This window comes from Nicotiana tabacum, chromosome 9, assembly GCF_000715075.1.
Source record: "Nicotiana tabacum cultivar K326 chromosome 9, ASM71507v2, whole genome shotgun sequence".
Lineage (NCBI taxonomy): Eukaryota > Viridiplantae > Streptophyta > Magnoliopsida > Solanales > Solanaceae > Nicotiana > Nicotiana tabacum.
The window spans coordinates 83,765,805-83,790,872 of NC_134088.1; the positions used below are offsets into that span (position 1 = coordinate 83,765,805).

The following is a 25,068-nucleotide window of genomic DNA, read 5'->3' on the forward strand; positions in this document are numbered from 1 at the left end:
CCCAGACTTGATTTTTATAGCTTAACCCAGGTAGAACATTTTCACCTAGGGGGATCCAGCTCATATTTCCGGGTAGAAGAACTTTTCGCCCAGGTTTGCTTTTTGTAGTTTAATCCGGTAGAAGTACTCTTTGTCCAGGCTTACTTTTCATAGTTTAACCCAGGTAGAACCTTTTCGCTAAAGGGATTCAGCATTTTTTTCAGTAATACAAGACGCCAACCCCTGGTTACATTTCCTTTTCAATAATACAGGGCGCCAACCCCTGGTTACATTTCTTTTTCAGCAATACATGGCGTCAACCCCTGGTTACATTTCTTTTTCGGTAATACAAGGCGCCAACCACTGGTTACATTTCCTTTTCAGTAATACAGGGTACCATCCCCTGGTTGCATTTCCTTTTCAGTAATACAGGGCGCGCCATCCCATGGTTACATTTCCTTTTCAGTAATACAGGGTGCCAACCCCTGGTTACATTTCTTTTTCGGCGTCAACCACTGGTTACATTTCCTTTTAATTAATACAGGGCACTAACCCCTAGTTATATTTCCTTTTCAAGAATACAGGGCGCCAACCCCTAGTTATATTTTATTTTTAGTAATACATGGCGCCAACCCCTGATCTCCTTACCAGTATAGGGTACACCAATCCCTAGCTGTGTTCTCCAACATAGGGTACACCACTCCCTAGTTGATTTGATCTTAAATGCAGGATACACTACTCCCTAATATCATTGCCAATATAGGGTATACCATTCCCTGACCACAATTTTCCAACATAAGGTACACCAAGCCTTGGTTGAGACATCTTTTTGACAATAAAGGAATATCATCCAAAAAATAAAAAATAAAAAAATAATCATCATGATCTTTTCAGGGTACACCATTCCCGATCTTTTATTGCTTTCAATAAAGAAGTAGTTTAGAATTTTATTACAATAACTCACGAAATTTTTCTAGTAAAAATTGGGGCAGAAAAATTTCGTTCGTTTATTTGTTTTGGTGTATGAGCAGGTTTTACCTCGAGGCATAAGATTCGAGATGACCAAAAGAAGAATTCGCAATTCAGAATAAAGAAAAGAAAAGAAAAAGAAGTGAATTCAAATGCAGAAGCAGATGAAAAGAATATGAAAAGCTCAAGACATGGCTAAAGTAACGAACTTTACATTTCCCGTTTTGATCAGAAGAAGTCGTAGAGGAATGAACTAGTACCTGCAGCTAGCAAGCATCAAAGTTCAGATCAGAGTCTGCGTGAAGACTTAAGATCAAGTTTTAGAAGATTTATAAATAGGAATCTTGTAACTCATAGCTGATAGGCTTGTTTAGTTTCTTTTGATTTTGATGTAATAAAAGGACCACAGACCAAAGCCTCGACGGAACCTCACTCGACTCCCCAACTCATTATTCCATCACTCTTCTTGAACACACACGACTTGACTCTTTTATACCCGGGATATGTAGGCTGTCCGAACCAAGACTCGGTCGCACTCTTTTCTCTTATCTATTCCCTTTTGAATAATGGGTATGGCAAAATATTAGTCATATCGCTCATCTTTTCTTTGTCTGAAAACTCTTCATGTTTACAAGCAAAGAGGAGCATGCTGTGAGCACCTAATTTTTGACCATACTTGAATTTTTCCCCACACATCTCACCAATACCTCACTTTCCACTCCATCATTCCCGCTCCCATTTTCCCATGCTTGTCCCCACTCCACTTTCCCACTCACCCCCGCTCATGTACCCCATGCTTGTCCCTCATGCTTTGTCCCCCACTCACAAACCCCATACCCGAAATCAACCATAAAAGCACACAACAACCTATCTTCCAAAGGGGGATATTTTTTTTCTTGATAAACACACACACACGAAAGGGGAAAGGAGGAACAGATCTGAAAAATTATAAAAGGACTGAGAGAGAGAAACAGGAAAAGAAGACTAGAAACAGAGGAGTACGACACAAAGAAAATCCGAAGCTCCACCAGACCCTGACTCCTTTTTCTTCTCCATCAAAAGCCTCACGACCACGAAAACCTAATAAAAAGACTGTAAATCACCTCTAATCAACTGTGATTGTACCATAAATCAAAAAATTTCTGTCCACTAATTTCTCCCGATCCTAACACCACCGCGATTTAGCGCCGCAACACCTGCAAAATTTTGATTCTCCGATTTCGGCGCATACTGATCTTCATGTAGAGTTGAGGGAAAACTCACAAATAAGATTTATCTGTTAGTTTCCTTCTCAATATCCGAGTGCGGTTTTAGCGAGGTTCCTTTCAGGTCGCCGGCGTGGTTTATGGTTTGCCGCTGAACTGGTCGAGGTCCCTATCTTGATTCGAGTTTATGTTTTGCTGGTCTGTACTGGTTTCGGGACTCCGTGCATTTGAATCATTGGAACTCAATTAAAGGTCTATTCTTCACTCTGTTTCTTCTTAGATTTTCAGATTTCAAATTGTTTTGGTGTTTGAATGGAACATTTGTTTGGCTGTGTGTTTGCTATTTGATCTTAAGTGAAATTCTTGTGTTTGGCCTAAACTTTGATGAGATTAATCCGCCAGTCAATTTAATTGATCCTCTTGCTAAATACATTGGGGCATGAATCGTTGATTTTAATCTTTAAATGTTTGGAGTCTTTTGTTGCATTCGTTGGTTCTTAAGTTTGAAGTTCAGCCCCGTAAATGCATGATTAGTTTAGTTATCAGTAAATTTCTCAATAAAGTTATATTGACTGAAGAATATTTGGTTAGTATATGAGAGTTAGTTTGAGGTTTAAAATTGTTATTAACATTAATTGCCATTTAGGCAAATGGTATAACCAAAGTCTTTTTCTAACAACAATCAGTTGTCAAAATTGTCTTAAACTTCAAATGGCCAGTATCACGTTTGCTTCTCTTTTCCTATTATTTCATTGTGCAATCTTCTATCTTATATGCATGTTTATATGTTTTCCTCTATAGGTTTATTTGATTTTGTTGGTATGGTTCGTACCTATTTTGCATAGTTTGGATCATGCGGCGGGACGCAGGTATAAAATAAAAGGACTCAATTTGATTTTCCAATAGTTTTATTTCATTGTTTCTCCAGCATGCTTTAGGTGCGATTAATAATAATCATCGTGGCTATGGGTACGGTTTTCGTGGCATAGTCACGATACATAAATCCAAATTCGAGTGTACGTTTCACGTGACTCGACCAGAACTTTAAATAATAATAAAAATTAACATGTTGTAAATCGCGGGTGCGTTTCACGTAGTGCGATTCGCAATGTGTACAAAAACAAACGAGTGCGCGATATCGCGACTTATTCAAATAAATTTCATAAATAATTAAAAGCGGTTGAAAGTAAAAAATATACAATAGGTTTAAAACATGTAATAAATTAAATAATTAAGCCAGGTATTAATTGTCAAGAGACCGTGCTAAAACCACAAAATTTGGGAGTGCCTCACACCTTCTCTCGAGTTAACAAAATTCCTTACCCGGTCTTCTGTGTTCGTAGACCATGAATAGAGTCAATTTCCTCGATTTGGGATTTTAAAATAAATTGGTGATTTGAGACACCATAAATTATTCCAAGTGGTGACTCTGAATAAATAAATAATCCTATTTTGATTAATGTCACTTTAATTGGAAAAACTCCCCTATTCCTCGGAAAAAAGGAGGTGTGACACCCTCCAGATCCAGTAGGAGCGGCAGTATCGCTGCTAGGATCCGGGGTTTTTCCGACGTTGATAAATGTAAATTTTAATCACTTATTAGTACCCTCTTGCTTTAGTTTTAGTTTGAAAGTATTGACTTTTGTTTCCAAATCTAATGAAATTGTATGAATTGCAGGCATGTTGGAGGATTGGAGCTTAACGAAGAAATTTAACTCAAAAAGGAGTATTCCAGCTCAACAAGGCAAAAAGAAAAAGTGCAAGCAGAAGTGCAGTCTGTAGAAGATCATGTGGACCGCAGAAATATAAGTGTGGCCACAAAAGAATCCCTGAATCCTCGGAGGAGTTTATAAAAGCGCAGCATGCACACCAAATTATGCGGCTGCAAAAGTTGGGCGCACAAACAAAATTTGACAAGTTCAGAGAAGGTGCAAAAGACCAAGTGTGAAGCCTCATTAAAGTGCGGTGCAATCAAAATATGCGGCCGCAGATTTCCTCACATTTCCAGAGAAGAAGATAAGTGCAGTCCGCACATGCAATTATTCAGCCGTAGAACCTCCGAAAGATATTTTTATCAACGAATTTCTGGGTACTATAAATAGATGGAAAATACTTTTTTAGGGCAAGTTTTATATTCCTAGCAGTTGTAGCGGTGATATTTTACCCTTCTGGGAAAGTAGTGATCAAAATTGAAGAAGATCCATTAATTTTATCTTTGAATTGTAGTTTATGGATTTAATTACTTCTTCTACTTTGTTTTCTATGCTTTCTAGGATGAGTAACTAGATTTTAGCTAGGATTATGACCCAACCCTAGTATATAAATCTTATGGGTTGTTAATTCTAATGCTTATTTATGATTGAGTATTTGTTATTTAGCCTTGCTTATGCATTATAACTAGAATTAATGGTTGCAAACATTGATTCATGAATATTTGACTTAGTTCTTACTTTAGAAAGAGGAACCTAGTCTAGGAAACTTGGCTAACAAGAAATTGACCTAGTTAAGGTTTTGGCTAATTTGATTAAAATGTTTGAACTAGAGATAGGAAAAATCTTACTTGCACTCATATCAATTGCTTGGATTGTTACCCATTTGGACTTGAGAAAGCCAATTTGGGCATAACCACTCTATAACTGAGAGGTATTCAGTGAGTATTTGAGAATTGAGAGTCAAAATACACCCCGATCTACAAAACAAGCATTAACTTAGTATACCCATTAGGTTTATATCTAGGTAGAAGTTACATCCCTAGGCTTTTCCCCAATTGATAAAAACACCAAAAATCCCTAGTTGCTTTACTTAGTCTAAATTCTTAGTGTTAAAATTAGTTAACAATCATCCTTCTTGTTTGAAAGTATAAATTAGCTATTTCAAGTACCCTCGTCAAGTATTTATCTCAACACCCATTATAAACTCCCTGAGCAATTCGACCCCTACTCATATTGGGTATTATAATTACAACGATTGTTTTCCACTTAATATTGAGTGTGGACTTGGACATGATCAGGCATCTATTTGAGATTGTATCCATAAATATTTGTGTGTTTTAAGTAAGTGCCTGGTTAAACCCCCCATCCCACCTAATGTTTCATGTGCAAATCGTGCTTTATATTTTACACAAATAGCAACTAAATTGACTTTATCATGTTAAAAAATTTCCATACAAGTAACGTTTTCGTACGTTCAACCTTGGCCTTACCCCTTATAGGAGGTACATGGGTAAAGCTCCAGACCGAGATTAACTCTGAGTTGGAGCTTGTATTGCTGGACTAGTGGGTGTTTCATCTAATTCTTCTTTCTCACTAAAAATATCATTGCCAAATTATCTTTGTAAAGTTTCATGATCTAATTATTCTACTGAACTAATACTATATTATACGGGGGGTTGGGTAAATGAAATTTCATCAACATGAGTCATTTCATCTATATATTTTCTAATTCTAAGAGAAGGATTATGATTAAGATTACTACAACTAGCACATTTACTATTTTTTTTTTAAATGGGTTGGTTATGCCAAATACTTTTTTAGGAGACATAATTTAAATACGAAAATAAATTATAAAAGTTAATAGAAAAAATAAACAAACAAATAAAACACGAAAATAAAGCACATAAAGTAAACACAAAAATTAAGCACTAAAACAATACGCAAACATTAAATATTAAAATTAAGAGATGGAACGGGTGCATCGTGATTAAATATTTAAAGTTGAAGAAATTACCCAAAACATTACTCCAAATACTTGACGAATTAATTTGAAGCTTGAAAGTTGCTCCAAATATTTACCCAAATACTTGAAACATAGTTGATTATGAGAAAATTGAGAGAAGAATATAGATAGAATGTAAGAGATCTGAGCGAGAATGATTGATTTTTGTGAAAAAAATAAAGAAGGATGGGGGTATTTATAATTAAAAATAGGGCCAAAGTATAATTTAACAAACTTAGGGGTTAAATTAAAAGTTTGGGGGAGAGTGGGGGTAGAGGGTTTTTTTTGGGGGGGAGGGGGGGGGGGTAGGGGCCAAAAATGGCCGTTTATAGCCGTTGCCAACGGCTTCTTTAGAAAAAAATGACATTGGCCAACGACTCTATTTTGAAGAAAAAAACAAGCGGGCTGGCGGGATGGGACCTTAACAGGCCAGACCACAGTACAAAATGGGCATCTCGTTCCATCTCATGTCCCGTTTAATATATGCCCAGTCCTGTTTAATATTTAGTGGGCCGGGACGAGACCGGGATGGGCCGAGTCGACCCATCCTGTTGGCAGCGATAGCGTAAACTAAACGAAAAAGAGCCAAAATTAGCCTTGAACTATTGGCCAAGGGATAAATATAAGGGAACTTTCAGAAGTGGCTGCTGTTTGGAGGCTTATTGTTGGGCGTATCTATAATTTAGTTAATTACATTCTGTAGCTATTAATTGTTTGCCATGAGATGTATGTCGCTATGTTCAATTCGGTTGTATACACTGTATTCAATTCGGATGTATTCGTTCTTATATATATTACATTGTATTCTTTTACTATGCTGAATCCAGTTGTATTCAAACAACAAAAAATCAAGAAATATGGTGTATACCGCTCTATTCAATTCGACTATATTCATTGTTAACTATTTTACATTATATTATATTCAATTCGATTGTATTCAAATAAAAAAAAATCACAAAAATGGTGATATTCAGATGTATTCAATTCACTATATTCATTCATATATGCTTTTACACTGTATTCGATTTACTGTATTTGATTTGGATGTATTCAAACAACAAAAATTCAAAAACTCAAGGATCTGCGACAAAAAATAACCTTCGTAATACATAAATACAGGTGAAAATACAAAAAAAATAAACGGTATTTGCATTGAAAAATACAGAATATACTCAAATTTGAGTGTATTTGCAGAGAATACAATGTATTTGTATCATTGTATGTGACTCAATAGCAAAGAAGAAGACAAAGTTTGCCGGAGATGACGTCTTCCGCCCAAACAAAATATTGTATACATTGTATTAAAACTAAAAAATGGTGACAAACAAAAATCCGCCAGACGAACAAAAAGCCGGCCATAATGTGTATTTCATTTTAAATTCGGACACAAGAAATAAAATATACTCAAATCTAAAAAATACACTCAGATTTGAGAAAATACACTCGGATCTGAGAAATTCGGTCGATTGGCCATGGTTTCTAGCCAGAGATGACGACGGCGGTGGAGGTAATGACGAGGACGATATGGATCGAGGAATTTGAGGTACTAAATTGAGAAATTTTCATAGCAGGTGAGAGATAAGAGAGTACAAAGGAGAGAGAAAAAACAAAAAGGAGGTTGAACGGTAGTGTTCCGGCGGGTTAAGCCTGCAGTGGTTCTCCGGCGAGATTGTAACACCAAAGAGATGGAGAGTTTATGAAATGAATGCTTACAAACTCTATATGCACAACTATATAGAAATTCTAAAAAAGGAAAAAGAAAATAATTTTTTTAATCCAATTAATTAGTACACAAGACTGAAATATGTATATCTACTACTATTCATTATTATATATGGGTTCAACTAACCCAAAGATACTTTTAATGTGGTATGATATTGTTCAGTTTGAGTCAAGATTGCACGATTTGTTTCAAAAGATCTCACACCATTAAGAGATTTTCGGTCAATTTTCGAGATTCGCCCCCGCATCGCCAAAGTATTTTTGGCATCCAAAGCCTGAAATTAACTTCTTGTATGTGCATCTCTAAACTCGTAACGGTATGCAAAGCACTATCATTCAACCATCACCATACTTGTCCCCGAATCTTGACTCTCATATCAGTTATTGGGTTCAACCAATCTAAAGATACTCTTAACATAATACAATATTGTCCATTATATACTAACTCCGTACAAATTTTCCTAAAAAATCACACACTATTAAAAAAAATTATATTTTATATATAGACTAATAATTTTTTCAGCTACCAATTAAAACTTTGTTGCCACGCCGAACAACTAACCTAGAAAGCACATTTGAACAACAGAAAATCCTAAGCATAAACAACAGAAATGATTTTATTTTATTTTCAAAAGATAGAGAGCACATTTGAACGGGCACACATCTCAAGCCAAGAGAGGAAATGAGCTGGCAAAGTGTCACTTGTGAGCCCATTACTTCATCTGATGCAATCACATACTGCATGCCTGCCACGTGGAATAAATATGACAAAAAATACCCACGGCATACACATGAAGTCATGTAACTATAGTTGTTGTCTTTCTTCATTTCTTATCGAACTCGTTGTTCTTTTGATTTTGAATTCCTTTTGTTCAAGAGCTAGAGTTGTTGAGGTAATTGTTTTTTTGAGGTAATCAAAAAGTGTTATTGATGACCATTGCATTATGGGCTGCTTTTCTTCATTTTACTGCTCATAATTTGTTCCTATAATTAATTCTAGGTTAAGCAGCTGCTCTAATTGTTTAAAATGTCATCTAAGCCGTTGGATTATGAAAATCTGAATGAAAATGTGAAGAAGTGTCAGTATGCCGTCAGAGGTGAGCTCTACCTTCGAGCTTCTCAACTTCAGAAGGAAGGAAAGAAGGTAAGGTTTTTGAGTTTTTCTCATGCCATGTTATTGATATTCAGACATTTTAATAGCTTTCCCATTTATTTAGTCTCCTATATTTGATGTTACAGTAGGATCCTAACTTGCTATTTCAATTTTCAGTCTTAATTGGTTCTCATTCATCCTCCTTATTTATGCTTTTGTGCTTGATAAGTTTTCTTTATCTCTCTGTGTGTGTGTGTGTTTTTTGGAACTAGAATTTTCGTCTAATTCCGGACATACGCCCAAGTCCCAAATCACGATACGGAACTACCGGAACTGTCAAAACACTGATCCGGGTCCGTTTGCTAAAACGGTTGATCAAAGTCAACTCATTTGAGTTTTAAGGCTCTATTTCACCTTTTAATTCATTTTTCACATAAAAACTTTCCGAAAAATTTTACGGACTGTGCACGCAAGTCGAAGAATAATAATTAGTGCTTTTCAAGGTCTTAGAACACATAATTACTTATTAAATTTAAAGATGACATTTTGGGTCATCACATTCTCCACCTTTAAAACAAACGTTCGTCCTCGAACGGAGTTAGAAAAAGTACCTGAGCTGGTGAATAAGTGTGGATATTTACTCTGCATGTCCGACTCAGACTCCCAGGTAGATGCCTCTACCGGCTGACCTCTCCGTTGCACTCGAACTGAAGGATAACTCTTAGACCTCAACTATCGGACTTGCCGGGCTAGATTAGCCACCGGCTCCCCCTCGTAAGTCAAATCTTTGTCCAATTGGACTGAGCTGAAATCTAACACATAGGACGGATCACCATGATATTTCCGGAGCATAGACGCATGGAACACCGGATGAACCGCTGATAAACTAGGTGGTAATGCAAGCGTGTAGGCTACTTCACCCACCCTTTCAAGAATTTCAAAGGGTCCGATATACCTAGGGCTCAACTTGCCCTTCTTTCCGAACCTCATTACACCTTTCATAGGTGAAACCCGCAGCAATATTCTTTCTCCAACCATGAATGCAATATCACAAACTTTACGGTCGGCATAACTCTTTTGCCTAGACTGAGCTGTGCGAAGTCGATCCTGAATAATCTTGACCTTATCCAAGGCATCCTGTACAAAATCGGTACCCAACAACCGAGCCTCTCCCGGTTCAAACCAACCAACTGGCGATCGGCATCACCTTCCGTATAATGCCTCATATGGAGCCATCTGAATGCTCGACTGGTAGCTATTATTATAAGCAAACTCCGCACGTGGCAAGAAATGATCCCAATATCTGAATAGTGCGCTCTGACTGTCCGTCTGTCTGTGGATGAAATGTTGTACTCAACTCCACCCGCGTGCCTAACTCACGCTGTACAGCCCTCCAGAAGTGTGAGGTAAACTGCGTACCTCGATCTGAAATAATAGACACGGGCACACCGTGAAGGCGGACAATCTCACGAATGTAAATTTCAGCTAACCGCTCTGAAGAATAGGTGACTGCCACTGGAATGAAATGTGCTGACTTGGTCAACCTGTCCACAATGACCCAAACTGCGTCAAATTTTCTCTGAGTCCGTGGGAGTCCAACAACAAAATCCATAGTGATACGCTCCCATTTCCACTCAGGAATTTCTAACTTCTGAAGCAAACCACCATGTCTCTGATGCTCTTGCTGACAATTCAGACATCGAACTACATATGCAACTATATCCTTTTTCATTCTCCTCCACCAATAATGTTGTCGCAAATCTTGATACATTTTGGCGGTATCTGGATGAATAGAATACCTGGAACTGTGTGCCTCTTTAAGGTTTAATTCACGAAGCCCGTCAACATTAGGCACACAAATATGAAACTGCATTCGCAGAACTCCATCTTCCCCCACAACAACCTGTTTAGCATCACCGTGCCGCACCGTGTCCTTAAGGACAAGTAAATGAGGATCATCATACTGTCTCTGTCTGATGCGCTCATATAAAGAAGGCCGAGCGACTGTGCAAGCTAGAACCCGACTGGATTCTGAAATATCTAACCTCACGAACTGATTAGCCAAAGTGTGAACATCTATAGATAATGGCCTCTCAACAATCGGAACATCTAACCTCCCTAGTCGCTTTTTCCTTGTAAATATCCAACAAGAGTAATCGATCACTGCATTATAATCTCTGCGTTATTATTTCTACATTACAATCACTATCACTGCTTAATTTATTTTCAAACCAAACGACCACTTAGTTTCTTGAAAGTGTTTGTGTAACTATCTCATGATTCGTCTTACTTTGCAGATTATATTCACAAATGTAGGTAATCCCCATGCCCTTGGACAGAAGCCGCTGACATTTCCGCGCCAGGTTTGTTGTAGTTGCCGAACATCAGTTCTATTAGATGATGCTTATGATTTTGTACATGTAAAGCCTTGGGACTCTCTGCTTCAGGTTATTGCACTGTGCCAAGCTCCATTTTTGCTGGACGATCCTAATGTTGGACTCTTATTCCCTGCTGATGCAATTGCAAGGGCTAAACATTATCTTTCATTGAATTCTGGAGGTCTAGGTATCTTTTCTCACTTACACTACATAGCTGTGGGAAATGAGTAATTTCTTGCGGTTCTGTTACAGAGATGGATCCATCTTATGTTACCTTCTCTACTTGTTATGCCTGTGTGTTTCCTGTCTGTAATCCCTTCAGTTCTTTCTTCCCCCTTGCTTGTGTTTGAATAATCGCCCGATTATGTTATCAGAATTTTCTCCTTTAGCATATTTAATTTATTGTTCCTCCTTATGTTCTTAAAATCCTGATCTATTATCTCGTTGATAGAAAGTGTTGCATTTATCATCCGTGCTTCTTGAGCTCTATCCATTAGCAACTACTTGTCTATATTGTTGCTACGAGTCCCTCAGCATGCTTTTGCCCCAATTTTCTGACAGTTGTATGATCTTTTGTTTTGAGAAATGATATCTTTATACTGCTGATCAATTAGGTGCTTATAGTGACTCCCGTGGCATTCCCGGAGTAAGGAAAGAAATTGCAGATTTCATCGAGAGACGTGATGGATATCCAAGGTTATTATATTGCTTTTTCATTTTCACTGGTTCTCTTTTCTATGACTTCGATTTTAGTTATCGAGCTTACAATTCTGGCTATTCCCTTGACAGTGATCCAGAGCTCATATTTCTAACTGACGGTGCCAGCAAAGGAATAATGCAGATCTTACATACCATCATTCGGGGGCCCAATGATGGGGTAACTAATATAAACGAAAAAATAAAACAAGGATAGATAGACCAGTCTTTTCTATTAATACTTCCAGGTTCTAGGTGCAGCATCATATTCCTTACGGGTACAATATTTGTTGTTAGGTATTGGTCCCGGTTCCACAGTATCCTCTATACTCCGCCACAATATCATTGTATGGGGGTTCTCTTGTTCCATACTATCTTGAAGAGGCTGCAGACTGGGGTCTTGATATCAATGACCTTCGGCAATGTATTGGACAAGCCCGACAGAACGGAGTAACTGTGAGTATGCCTTAATTTTGCTTTCCAGATATTTGCAGCTCACATCGTCACCGGTATGATTCTGTGGAATCCGAGGGATACTTTGGTAAGACGCAATTTGAGTGACTTTTAGACTCTGCCTGAATCCATACCTAGTAGAAAGGGGACCTTTACAGCATATTTGGGACTTAAACACAAACAAATGTTTTCCGGGACTGGCAAAACTTGAAAAAGCTTTTTTTATGGGGCTTTCCTTTCACATTGATACATTTTTGTAAGAAAGCAATGGAGAGCGCGGGAATACTACTTCACTTGAGTGGTGCTCTTCATTGTACTCAGGCATTTCTAACTATGACCTGCAAACAACTCTTGTCTTCAATTTTTCCTAGGTACGCGCAATGGTGATTATAAACCCTGGAAATCCTACTGGACAATGTCTTACTGAAGCAAATGTTAAACAAATATTACAATTCTGTCACCAAGAAAATTTGGTATTACTTGGAGACGAAGTTTATCAACAAAATATTTACCAAGATGAGCATCCTTTCATAAGTGCAAGAAAGGTATACATATATTATTCTGTACTTGATTATTATAAGAATATTATTAGATCTTGAATAACATTTCATGTTGTTCACCAAAATTCTCAGGTTTTAATGGATATGGGTCCACCCATAACCAAGGAGCTTCAGCTCGTTTCATTTCATACGGTCTCTAAAGGTTATTGGGGTGAATGTGGACAGCGTGGTGGATACTTTGAGATGACCAACATTCCTCCCAAGGTTTGTTTCGCCCTTCCCCATTCGAATTCAAAGATGGAAGTTTACTAGTCGATCTTGCTTCTAGTAAAGTGATAATCCCTCTGTGTCAAGTTGTTTTTTATGGTTTAAATAGGCAAAGTTCTTATGGTTTAAATTAGGCGCTTTCTTGTTTATTGTGGTGTGGAGAAATGAACCTGATCTTATGGTTTAAAGTGTTAACTAGACATTATTTTGAGCTACTCCAAAATGCTCTATCTCATTTGAGGGTCATGTTATATCCCAAGAATCTATGTACTTATACTCATGAGTGATGTCCTTTCTCTCATTTTATGTTGCAGTCTGTTGAAGAGATATACAAGGTTGCTTCGATATCACTCAGTCCAAATGTACCTGCACAAATATTTGTGAGTAGTTTTTATTCATTTCCTCCAAGATTTATGCTTCTGGCAAGGAAATATTATTGTGATTTGAATTTAGCAATTAACTTTTCTCGGACATCAAGTATTTACCTTATTTTATTATGTTATCTGAAGGTTACGTCCAGTTTACTTTTTTGATTGTAAACCTTCTTCTGACAAGAAAGAAGCTTGTATTCTTTTCTTTCCGACAGTTGGGATTAATGGCAAACCCGCCTAAGCCTGGAGATATCTCATATGATCAATTTGTCAGAGAAAGGTAACTCTTCTGGCATCTGTGCTACATGAAATTCTTGAACTTCATTTGCGAAGTTGTTGGAATAAGAGATGGAAGTACCATTCTTTTCACTGGATTTCGTAGAATATGGTTTAGAGCTTTTTGGATAGAAATTGGATTTCAATGTTGTTTTTCTTAACATACATGCAACCAAAAAGACGCTCTTGAATGACAAATACTAGTTAATACTTGTTGCAGTAAAGGCATCCTTGAGTCACTAAGGAGGAGGGCGCATCTAATGACCGACGGTTTCAATAGCTGCAGAAATGTAGTTTGTAACTTCACAGAAGGCAAGTCATATCTAGAGGCGTCTTTGTATTATGTTAAAGTTAAATGACCACACCCATTTACATTTGCGATAAAATATTTAAACAGGTGCTATGTATTCCTTCCCACAAATACAATTGCCTCGTGGGGTGATAGACGCTGCAAAGAAGCTCGGTAAAACTCCTGATGTTTTCTATTGTATCAAGCTGTTGGAAGCAACAGGCATCTCTACTGTCCCCGGTTCAGGGTTTGGTCAAAAGGAAGGGTGAGTTTGCTCTCTCTATCAAAATCTCAATTCTCGAATATCCTCAATTTGTACCCAAAATTGAAGCTGTGTTATATTCCTTCAACCCTCCCAACAATTAGTTTGATAGGGCTAGGATCAATATGCTCAAAGTCAAAAGAGTTTTAAGTTCAACAAGGTTATTAGTCGTAAGATGGTCAGCACAATCAGGTCATTTAAAAGTTAATTATAGGTTAAATTCTATGATAAACATTAATTGGATAACATCTTAAAAGTGGTGAGTATAAGTTAAATCCTTAATTAGATTAGCTTCTCGATGGTGGAATCTATTGTAATTTAAGGGTGCTTCTCCATGTAGGGTGTTCCACCTAAGAACAACTATCTTGCCAGCTGAAGAAGACATGCCTTCAATAATGGCTAGTTTCAAAAAGTTCAACGATGATTTCATGGAGCAATATGAGTAGCACAAATGCCATTCATTTATGCAAAAGCTGTTTTCAGTCTTTTAATTTATATGTTGACTATCTTTTTGTCTGATGAACTCTCTCTCAAAAAGTTACTTTAACAAGTTAAACGTAATTTAAGTGTTTGAAAGTTTCTAGCCAGAATTATTTGCTTTTTGATGAAGATCTAAGATTAGCTCGATAGAAATGAGAAAAGAGAAATGAAGAAGGTTCTAGAACAGAAACTCCATTGGAGAGCAAATTGAGGTGAAATTATTTTCTCAAATCATACTGTATACAATGACATGTGGCTAGTATATATACACTACAACTACCAGCTAAGCTAACTAATTTTACAAAGCTTCCGTTAATTCTCCAACACCCAATCCCATAATTAGTTATAACTTACTTTCTAACTAATCCTACTGACTCACGTGCCAGACACGTGCTGCTCCTCTCTTCAATACTCTCCCTCAAGCTAGGTGGTGCAAATAGATTAAGCACTCCTAGCTTACTCATCAAGTACTCATGTTGTGATCTCCCCACTGCCTTTGTGAACAAATCTACTTCTTGATCCTTAGACTTCATACTTGGTTCTGACAATTCCTTGTTGAATCCTTTCTATGATGAAGTGTAGGTCCATCTCTATGTGTTTTGTACACTCATGAAATATGAGATTTGCAGCAATTTGAATTGCTGCTTTGCTATCCCAATGCAGCTCCAGTGGCAGTTTAACTTCTGCACCTAGTTCTTTACAAAGTCCTTTTAGTCGTAAGATAGTGAGCACAATCAGGTTATTTAAAAGTTAATTATAGGTTAAATTCTATGATAAACATTAATTGGTAACGTGTTAAAAATGGTGAGTATAAGTTAAATCCTTAATTAGACTAGCTTCTCGATGGGCAATTTGAGGGTGCTTCTCTATGTAGGGTGTTCCACCTAAGAACAACTATCTTGCCAGCTGAAGAAGACATGCCTTCAATAATGACTAGTTTCAAAAAGTTCAACGATGATTTCATGGAGCAATATGAGTAGCACAGAGTCCATTCGTTTATGCAAAAGCTGTTTTCAGTCTTTTAATTTATATGTTGACTAACTTTTTGTCTGATGAACTCTCTCTCAAAAAGTTACTGTAACAAGTTAAACGTAATTTAAGTGTTTGAAAGTTTCTGGACAAAATTATTTGCTTTTTGATGAGGATTTGAGATTAGCTTGATTGAAATGAGAGAAGAGAAATGAACCAGAAGGTTCTAGAACAGAAACTTCATTTGAGAGCAAATTGAGCTGAAATTATTTTCTCAAATCATACTGAATACAATGACACGTGGCTAGTATATATACACTACAACTACCAGCTAAGCTAACTAATTTTACACAACTTTCGTTAATTCTCTAACACCCAATCCCATAATTAGTTATAACTTACTTTCTAACTAATCCTACTGACTCACGTGCCAGTCACGTGCTACTCCTCTCTTCAATACTCCCCCTCAAGCTAGGTGGTGCAAATAGATTGAGCACTCCTAGCTTGCTCATCAAGTACTCATGTTGTGATCTCCCCACTGCCTTTGTGAACAAATCTACTTCTTGATCCTTAGACATCATACTTGGTTCTGACAATTCCTTGTTGAATCCTTTCTATGATGGAGTGTAGGTCCATCTCTATGTGTTTTGTACACTCATGAAATATGAGATTTGCAGCAATTTGAATTGCTGCTTTGCTATCACAATACAGCTCCACTGGCAGTTCAACTTCTGCACCTAGTTCATTACAAAGTCCTCTTAGTCGTAAGATAGTGAGCACAATTAGGTTATTTAAAAGTTAATTATAGGTTAAATTATATGATAAACATTAATTGGTAACGTGTTAAAAATGGTGAGTATAAGTTAAATCCTTAATTAGACTAGCTTCTCGATGGTGGAATCTATTGCAATTTGAGGGTGCTTCTCTATGTAGGGTGTTCCACCTAAGAACAACTATCTTGCCAGCTGAAGAAGACATGCCTTCAATAATGGCTAGTTTCAAAAAGTTCAACGATGATTTCATGGAGCAATATGAGTAGCACAGATGCCATTTCGTTTATGCAAAAGCTGTTCTCAGTCTTTTAATTTATATGCTGACTATCTTTTTGTCTGATCAACTCTCTCAAAAAGTTACTGTAACAAGTTAAACGTAATTTAAGTGTTTGAAAGTTTCTGGCCAGAATTATTTGCTTTTTGATGAAGATTTGAGATTAGCTCGATTAAAATGAGAAAAGAGAAATGAACCAGAAGGTTCTAGAAACTCCAGAAACTCCATTGGAGAGCATTGGAGAGCAAATTGAGCTGAAATTATTTTCTCAAATCATATTGTATACAATGACATGTGGCTAGTATATATACACTACAACTACCAGCTAAGCTAACTAATTTTACACAGCTTCCGTTAATTCTCTAACACCCAATCCTATAATTAGTTATAACTTACTTTTAACTAATCATATTGACTCACGTGCCAGTCACGTGCTACTCCTCTCTTCAATACTCCCTCTCAAGCTAGGTGGTGCAAATAGATTGAGCACTCCTAGCTTGCTCATCAAGTACTCGTGTTGTGATCTCCCCACTGCCTTTGTGAACAAATCTGCTTCTTGATCCTTAGACATCACATACTTGGTTCTGACAATTCCTTGTTGAATCCTTTCTATGATGAAGTGTAGGTCTATCTATATGTGTTTTGTACGCTCATGAAATATGGAATTTGCAGCAATTTGAATTGCTGCTTTGCTATCACAATGTAGCTCCACTGGCAGTTAACTTCTGCACCTAGTTCATTACAAAGTCCTGTTAGTCGTAAGATGGTCAGCACAATCAGGTCATTTAAAAATTAATTATAGGTTAAATTCTATAATAACATTAATTAGTAACATGTTAAAAATGGTGAGTATAAGTTAAATCCTTAATTAGACTAGCTTCTCAATGGTGGAATCTAAAGGGTGCTTCTCTATGTAGGGTGTTTCACCTAAGAACACGTATCTTGCCAGCTGAAGAAGATATGCCTTCAATAATAGCTAGTTTCAAAAAGTTCAACGATGATTTCATGGAGCAATATGAGTAGCACAGAGGCCATTCGTTTATGTAAACGCTGCTTTCAGTCTTTTAATTTATATGTTGACTATCTTTTTGTCTGATGAACTCTCTCTCAAAAAGTTACTGTAACAAGTTAAACGTAATTTAAGTGTTTGAAAGTTTCTAGACAAAATTATTTGCTTTTTGATGAGGATTTGAGATTAGCTCGATTGAAATGAGAGAAGAGAAATGAACCAGAAGGTTCTAGAACAGAAACTTCATTTGAGAGCAAATTGAGCTGAAATTATTTTCTCAAATCATACTGAATACAATGACACGTGGCTAGTATATATACACTACAACTACCAGCTAAGCTAACTAATTTTACACAGCTTCCGTTAATTCTCTTACACATAATGCCATAATTAGTTATGACTTACTTTCTAACTAATCATACTGACTCACGTTCCACACGTGCTACTCCTCTCTTCAATACTCCCCCTCAAGGTAGGTGGTGCAAATAGATTGAGCACTTCTATCTTGTTCATCAAGTACTCGTGTTGTGATCTCCCCAGTGCCTTTGTGAACAAGTCTGCTTCTTGATCCTTAGAAATCACATACCTGGTTTTGACAATTCCTTGTTGAATCCTTTCTTTGATGAAGTGTTCATCTATCTCTATGTGTTTTTCACGCTCGTGAAATATGGGATTTGCATCCATTTGAATTGCTGCTTTGCTATCACAATGTTGCTTCACTGGCAGTTCAACTTCTGCACCTAGTTCTTTACAAAGTCCTGTTAGCCATTAGATTTTTGCAACTCCTGCTTCTATGCTTCTGTATTCTGTCTTTGCTAAGCTTTTTGGGATTGCGCATTGCTTCTTGGATTTCCATGACACTAATGAGTTTCCCAATTTCATCACATATCCTGTTACTGATCTCCTGGAGATTGGACATGATGCCCAATCGGCATCACAAAAGGCTGTAAGCTTTGTTGACTGTTTAGTGCTCGTTAACTAGCCCAATCCTGGAGCACATTTGATATATCTAACAACCCTGACTGCTGCTTCCATGTGAGATTTCTTTGGACAATGCATGAACTGACTTAGTACATGAACTGCATAACATATGTCTGGTCTAGTCATGGTGAGATATAGTAGCTTCCCAACTAACCTTTGATATGGTTCTGAGCCTCCCAGCTTCTCATCTTCTTTCTAGTTCATATGTTGATCATACTCCACAGTAGTGAGTTTCTGATTGCATTCCATTGGTGTGGTCACTAGTTTTGACCCTGCTAATCCAAGTTCAGTAATTAATTCCATTGCAAACTTCCTTTGATTCATCATTATTCCTTCTTTGGACCTTGCTATCTCAATCCTAAGGAAAAACTTCAAATCCCTCTAGTCTTTGATTTTGAAATTGCATTGCAGTATGGCTTTTACTTTAGAGATCAGCCCTTGATCATTCTCAGTTATGAGAAGATCATCTACATACACTAAGATGATTACTAGTTTTGTCCCTTGCTTCTTTATAAATAAAGAGTAATCAAAGTGACTCTGCACAAAACCTGAACTGAGTAGTGCCTCCGTTAATTTTAGATTCCATTGTCTTGAAGCTTGCTTTAGGCCATACAGGGATTTATGCAGCCTGCATACTTTCTCCCCCTGGTTGGGAAATTCTTGTGGTAGACACATATAGACCTCTTCAGTGAGGTCTCCTTGCAAAAATGCATTATAAACATCCATCTGATGCAAGTTCCAGTTGTTTGCTGCTGCCAAGGCTAGAACTACTCTTATTGTCACCATCTTGACTACAGGAGAGAATGTTTCCTGGTAATCTAGCCCTTCTATTTGATTGTATCCTTTGGCTACTAGTCGTACCTTATATCTTTCAATCTCTCCATTGGCCTTATACTTTATCTTGAACACCTACTTACATCCAATAGGAGCCTTCCCTGCTGTCAAGTCTACCAAGGTCCAAGTCCCATTTTCCTTGTGTGCATTCAGCTCTTGAATCATAGCATCAACCCATTTGGGGTCTGATGCAGCTTCCTCATAGTTTACAGGCTCCCTAATGCTGGTAATCTTGGACAAATAAGACTGGTATTTAGCTGATACTCTTGCATGACTTAAATAGCTTTATAGAGGACACTTGCAGAGCTGCTTACTAACTGATTGTGTTGATGAATCGCTGCAGACATAATCCTACATCCACACAGTCCCTTTAACAGTCCTAGCTGATTTCCTGAGTTCATTTTCTGTAGAAGTGAGTGTGTTTTGTTCTGAAGTGATTAGTTGCTGAGTTTGTGTGTCTTCAAAGAGCAGGGAATGTGGTGATGAAGGGTGTGTATCCACAACATGATTATCTGCAAGGAGAAGATGTTTCATCATCTGGTGATCCTGCTGGTTCTGGGACATCTAAACTGTGAGGTGACACTGCATCAGTAATGGCTGGTGAATCTAGCACACCATTAGGAAAGAGCTGTAACTTTCCTTCCTGAAGTAACTGGAATGGGAAGATATGTTCCATAAACTTGACATCCCTTTTGACAAAGAAAGAGTTAGTTAAAATGTTATACAACCTGTAACGCTTCTGGGATGATGAATATCCCATCAACACAACCCCAATTGATCTAGCTGCAAACTTATCTCCTTCTCCTACAGTCTTAGCAAAGCATAAACATCCTATGGTTCTAATATGCTGTAGAGACGGTGCTCTTGATAAGTAGGGATTTTAGTCTATTATTTGCTCTCTTTTACTTAAGTTTTGGACCAAAAATGCATGAAGGTATTCCTGGAAACTAACTTAATGTGCTTGCTTGCAGGGTTTTGTTCGAAATGAGCCAAAGAAGCCATATCCAACTCATAAAGGAGTCAAAGTTGAACATAAACCAAGTCTGGACCAATACTGTGGAACGCGGACCGCGATAGAAAAGGGCGGCCGCAAAATTATCATCGCTGAGGCGACCATTATTCCGCAGACCGCGAAATAGAGATTCAGAGAGGCGGTTTTGAGCACTAAAATTGAGCGTTGAGAGCGGCACAAAGACACGACCGCGAAGTAACTGGCGCGGCCGCGGTTGGAATTTAGCGTACTACGCTTGTCGAGGTTCAGAGACTTTGCAAGATGGGCATAAATGGAGAAGGCGGTCCACGTCCAAATTACGCGGCCGCGAAGGAATCTCACGCAGACGCGGTGAACATTATGCGGTCCGCGAAATGAAGATCTACCCAGGTCCAGATATGACGCGGACCGCCATCACTATTACGCGGCCGCGAAAGCCGAAGCACGGACGCGGTCAGAATTACGCGTCCGCGAAACCTCTGCAGGGGCATTTTTGTCCGGAATTTTTATCCTAGTATAAATAGATCGTTTTATCAATTTTAGGTTAAGTTTTGTTTAGCAGAGCACGTGAACGGCTGGTTTTTCCCTTTTTGGGCAATTTTAGAGTAGATTTACCTTCAAACTTTAGATTTTCATCTTGTACTTTAATATTATGGCTTATATTTCATCTTTATCTTTGATTTCTGCTGTTATTATGAGTAGCTAGACCCCATAGCTACGGTTGTGACCCAACCCTAGTGTGGGTATTTAATGGGTCTTGAATTTTAGGGCTTAATTGTTTATGGGTTAGTGATATTTATCCTAATTCGTGCTAAAATTATAGAATTAGTGATTGCAAACACTGATTCATGCCTTTATGACTTAGGCTCTTCTTGAGAAAGATAGACTAAGTCTAGGAAAATTAGGCTAACAAGAAATTGGGGTGAACTCAAAAGAATTGATAGCCCCAATTAAAGGGTTAAACCTAGAGATAGTAATACCCGACTTAAGCCAATTTCACTTGTATTGTATGAACACCCATTTGGACTTGAGAAAGCCAAATCGGGCAAAGTCACTCAAACTACCGAGAGGTATAGAGTGAGCACTTATGTGTGATGGTTATATCACGACCCCAATCATAACAAGCTTGTCCTAGATTCTTGATACCCATTAGATACTCACCTAGGCAGAACTCACTTCCCTAGTGCCTTTTAACACTTGAAAACTTTCACCAAAAATATTGTACTTAGCTTATACTTAGCATACAATAGTATAAAATTAAAATAGAATCAATCGCAACAATGTTTGGAAGTGTAATTAGGAACAACACGCACATCTAGATTAGTTAGATACCCAACTCCAATCCAAATTAACTCCTTGTGAAAATCGATCCCGACCTCGTTGGGTAAAACTGCATCGACCATCTTCGATATTCTATAGTGGTGTAGGTTTGGCCTCGATCACTTTTTGGCGCCGTTTCCGGGGAGTTAGGCGGTGTTGGCTATCTATCTAACTATTTGTGTGTCTTGTTTTTCTTTCTTTCTGTTTTTCTAACTTTTGTGTATCAATCGCTTTAGGTACCAAATGGCTCATAATGATGCTCTCGGACATGTTCTTCCGGGGGAGGAGGTAGATGACAATGGTGAGGAAGGTTAATCTAGAACCTCAAGTCCAAATAAGAGGCCGCCAAGCTAATGACAATATTCCAAACCCTCCCTCACCTCCTCCACGGGAAGCACACCGAGTGCTACCCAATGAAGGTTACGCAAGTGCAATTGTCCCGCCCCGAATTCGGGCGGGCAATTTTCAAATTACAAATGTCATGATGACCCTATTGGAGAAAAGGGGATTCTTCAGTGGAGCTCCTCATCAGAACGCATACAAGCATCTAAAGAGTTTTGTAGACACATGCTGGGGGAGCAAGCAGACGAACGTGTCGGAGGACGCTCTGAGATTGAGACTTTTTCCATTTTCACTTAGAGGGAAAGCTTTGGACTGGATAGAGAGGATACCCAACCACTCCATACACACGTGGGATGAGTTGGCAGAAAAGTTTATAGCCATGTTTTTCTCACCGGGTCATATGGCAGCATTGAGGGATGAGATCTTAGCCTTTAAACAAGAACCTAATGAACCCGTACATGAAATCTGGGAGCGATACCGGACAATGGTCAAGGAATGCCCAAACAATGATATGACTGAAGCAATGATTCAGGAGACATTCTATAGGGGCGTCAACACGACCAACCAGTGTGTGGTGAATCAGCTAGATGGGGGAAATTTTATGAAAATGCCTTATGCCGATGCTTGTGGCATACTTGATGAGATGGCTGACACATCCTCAGCTTGGCAGAGTCAGGCAAATGTTCCTCAGGGTGACCCTAATGTCATCCATCTTCACAAGGAACTTCATGATCACGGACAAGCCATAGCCGAGTTGATAACTACTATGAATCAGTTAGCAAAGTTCCAGTTTCAGCAAGTTCAAGGGACAAATCAAGTAAATGCCATGGAAGGGGTAAATGTCATGGTCAACAAGAGGAGACAGCATGGTCAACAAGTGCAAAACAATCAAGATCAATATGAGCAAAGTGGTAGTGGTTACAATTAAGACGATTATTATGATGATCAAAGTGAGAAAGTGTTATATGCTAATAACTACCAAGGTCAACAGAGCAATGCTCCAAATCAACAATGGAGATCGCAAGGGAACAATCAAAATTGGGGCAACCAAGGCCAAGGGAATTGGAATAATGGCAACAACAACAACTCGAACAATTGGGGGAACAACAATCAGAATTGGGGCGGCAATGGAAGCCAAGGGGGTTGGAATAATAATAATCAAGGCAACCGGGGGTCGGGCTTTCAAAGGCCCCCGATGTATCAACAATCCAGCAATCCGCCTCCATATTCGTCTCAAGGGCAAAGTTCTTCAAACAATGAGATGGGGCGGATAAAGAGTATGTTCAAACAAATCATGGAAAGGAATGCTGACTCCGATGCCCAAATAGCCTCCCATACTACCTCTATTCGCAACTTGGAAGTACAAATGAGTCAAATTTCTCAAGCATTGAATACTCGCCCTAAGGGGGCACTACCAAGTGATACGGTAGTAAACCCGAAGGGTGGGAACAATACAGGCCATGCTATGGCGGTGACCACAAGAAGCGATAAAGGTGGAGATACAAGTACCTCTACTCCAAAAAAGATTGTGAGTGATGATGTTGTGTTGCAAAAAGATGATGAGATTCAAGCCAATGATGAGAATGTGAATGATGAAGTGAGGATCGATATTGATGACAACATGGAGGAGACTCAAAATGATGTGAACCCATCTAGGGAACACGTGATAGATATACCGGAAACAGTAGTGCCTAAAGACAAGGCCCTTTTGCCAAGGCCTCCTCCACCATATCCTCAAAGGCTTGCAAATCAAAAGAATGAAAACCAATTCAAGAAGTTTATTGAGATGATGAAAAGTCTGTCAATCAATGTGCCCTTGGTGGAAGCTCTCGAACAAATGCCGGGATATGCCAAGTTCATGAAGGACTTGGTAACTAAGAAGAGATGTATGAATTGTGAGACCATCCAAATGACTTATCAAGTTAGTGCCATTGTGCACTCGATGGCTCCAAAGCTTGAAGATATCAGTGCCTTTACAATTCCATGCACCATTGGTAGCGCCGATTTTGCAAAAGCCTTGTGTGATTTGGGAGCAAGTATTAATTTGATGCCATATTCCGTGTTCAAGACACTAGGTATTGGGAAAACAAGAGATACTTCCATAAGATTACAAATGGTGGATCGGACAATGAAAATGCCGCTTGGTATTATTGATGATATTCTAGTCCGGGTTGACAAGTTTATTTTGCCTGCTGATTTCGTGATTCTCGACTGCGAAGTCGACTATGAGGTGCCTATAATATTGGGGAGACCTTTCCTAGCAACAAGGAAGGCATTGGTTGATGTGGAAGCATGGGATCTCACCTTCCGAGTGGGCGATGAAAAAGTTGTATTCCACGTGTGCAAATCAATGAGGCAACCAAATAGCAATGAAGTTTGCTCTTTTATGGATCTTGTGACGGAGGTGATAGTTGATGACACGAGTGCCATGATCAATGTGGAAGATCCTTTGGAAGTTGTGTTGTTAAACCATGAGGATGATGAAAAGGAAGGCTTGGTTGAATGTGCAAATGCATTGCAAGGAATGGGATCCTACTCATATGGGCCTCGTAAATTTTCCTTGGACTTGGAAAACCGGAAGACTCCACCAACAAAGCCCTCAATTGAGGAGCCACCAACATTGGAGTTGAAGCCTTTGCCTTCACACCTCAGGTATGAATTCTTAGGCCCTTCTTCCACATTACCGGTTATTCTTTCTGCTTGCCTAACTAACGTGCAGGTAGACTCCACCCTTGCGGTGCTTCAAAGAAGGAAAAAGGCAATTGGATAGACTTTGGCTGACATTCGGGGTATAAGCCCCGCCTTTTGCATTCACAAAATTATACTAGAGGATGATGCCAAACCCTCCGTGGAACATCAAAGGAGGTTGAACGAGGCTATGCAAGAGGTCGTCAAGAAGGAAATTATCAAGTGGCTTGATG

At 38.5% G+C, this 25,068-nt stretch overlaps 1 protein-coding gene and 1 long non-coding RNA gene across 5 annotated transcripts; both read left to right on the forward strand.

The window, feature by feature from the left end:
* Nucleotides 1-1,854: 1,854 nt before the first annotated feature.
* LOC107829868 (uncharacterized) lies at nucleotides 1,855-4,395 on the forward strand. Its single transcript, XR_001658029.2, has 2 exons — nucleotides 1,855-2,405; nucleotides 3,832-4,395. It is a non-coding gene; the product is annotated as an uncharacterized LOC107829868 (long non-coding RNA).
* A 3,935-nt stretch (nucleotides 4,396-8,330) lies between these two features.
* On the forward strand, nucleotides 8,331-20,984 carry LOC107829867 (glutamate--glyoxylate aminotransferase 2-like). 4 transcript variants are annotated; one of them, XM_075221791.1, is made up of 14 exons: nucleotides 8,331-8,482; nucleotides 8,590-8,733; nucleotides 10,980-11,045; nucleotides 11,130-11,247; nucleotides 11,675-11,756; nucleotides 11,850-11,937; nucleotides 12,054-12,212; nucleotides 12,581-12,754; nucleotides 12,842-12,973; nucleotides 13,291-13,356; nucleotides 13,563-13,627; nucleotides 13,844-13,935; nucleotides 14,021-14,177; nucleotides 20,466-20,984. In XM_075221791.1, the coding sequence occupies exons 2-14, from the start codon at nucleotides 8,617-8,619 to the stop codon at nucleotides 20,569-20,571; spliced, it is 1,422 nt and encodes a 473-aa protein (XP_075077892.1). In that variant the 5' UTR covers nucleotides 8,331-8,482; nucleotides 8,590-8,616; the 3' UTR covers nucleotides 20,572-20,984. The 4 variants fall into 4 exon arrangements, with proteins under 4 accessions (XP_075077892.1, XP_075077891.1, XP_016512819.1 ...); XM_075221790.1 differs by lacking the exon at nucleotides 20,466-20,984 and adding an exon at nucleotides 17,588-17,770; XM_016657333.2 differs by lacking the exon at nucleotides 20,466-20,984 and adding an exon at nucleotides 14,515-14,909.
* Nucleotides 20,985-25,068: the final 4,084 nt, after the last annotated feature.

Coding starts and splice junctions, on each gene's coding strand:
- LOC107829867 (XM_075221791.1), top strand. CDS start 8,617: ATGTCATCTAAGCCGTTGGATTATGAAAATCTGAATGAAAATGTGAAG. Junction 11,757..11,849: donor AGACGTGATGGATATCCAAG/GTTATTATATTG, acceptor TTCCCTTGACAG/TGATCCAGAGCTCATATTTC. Junction 12,755..12,841: donor CTTTCATAAGTGCAAGAAAG/GTATACATATAT, acceptor CAAAATTCTCAG/GTTTTAATGGATATGGGTCC.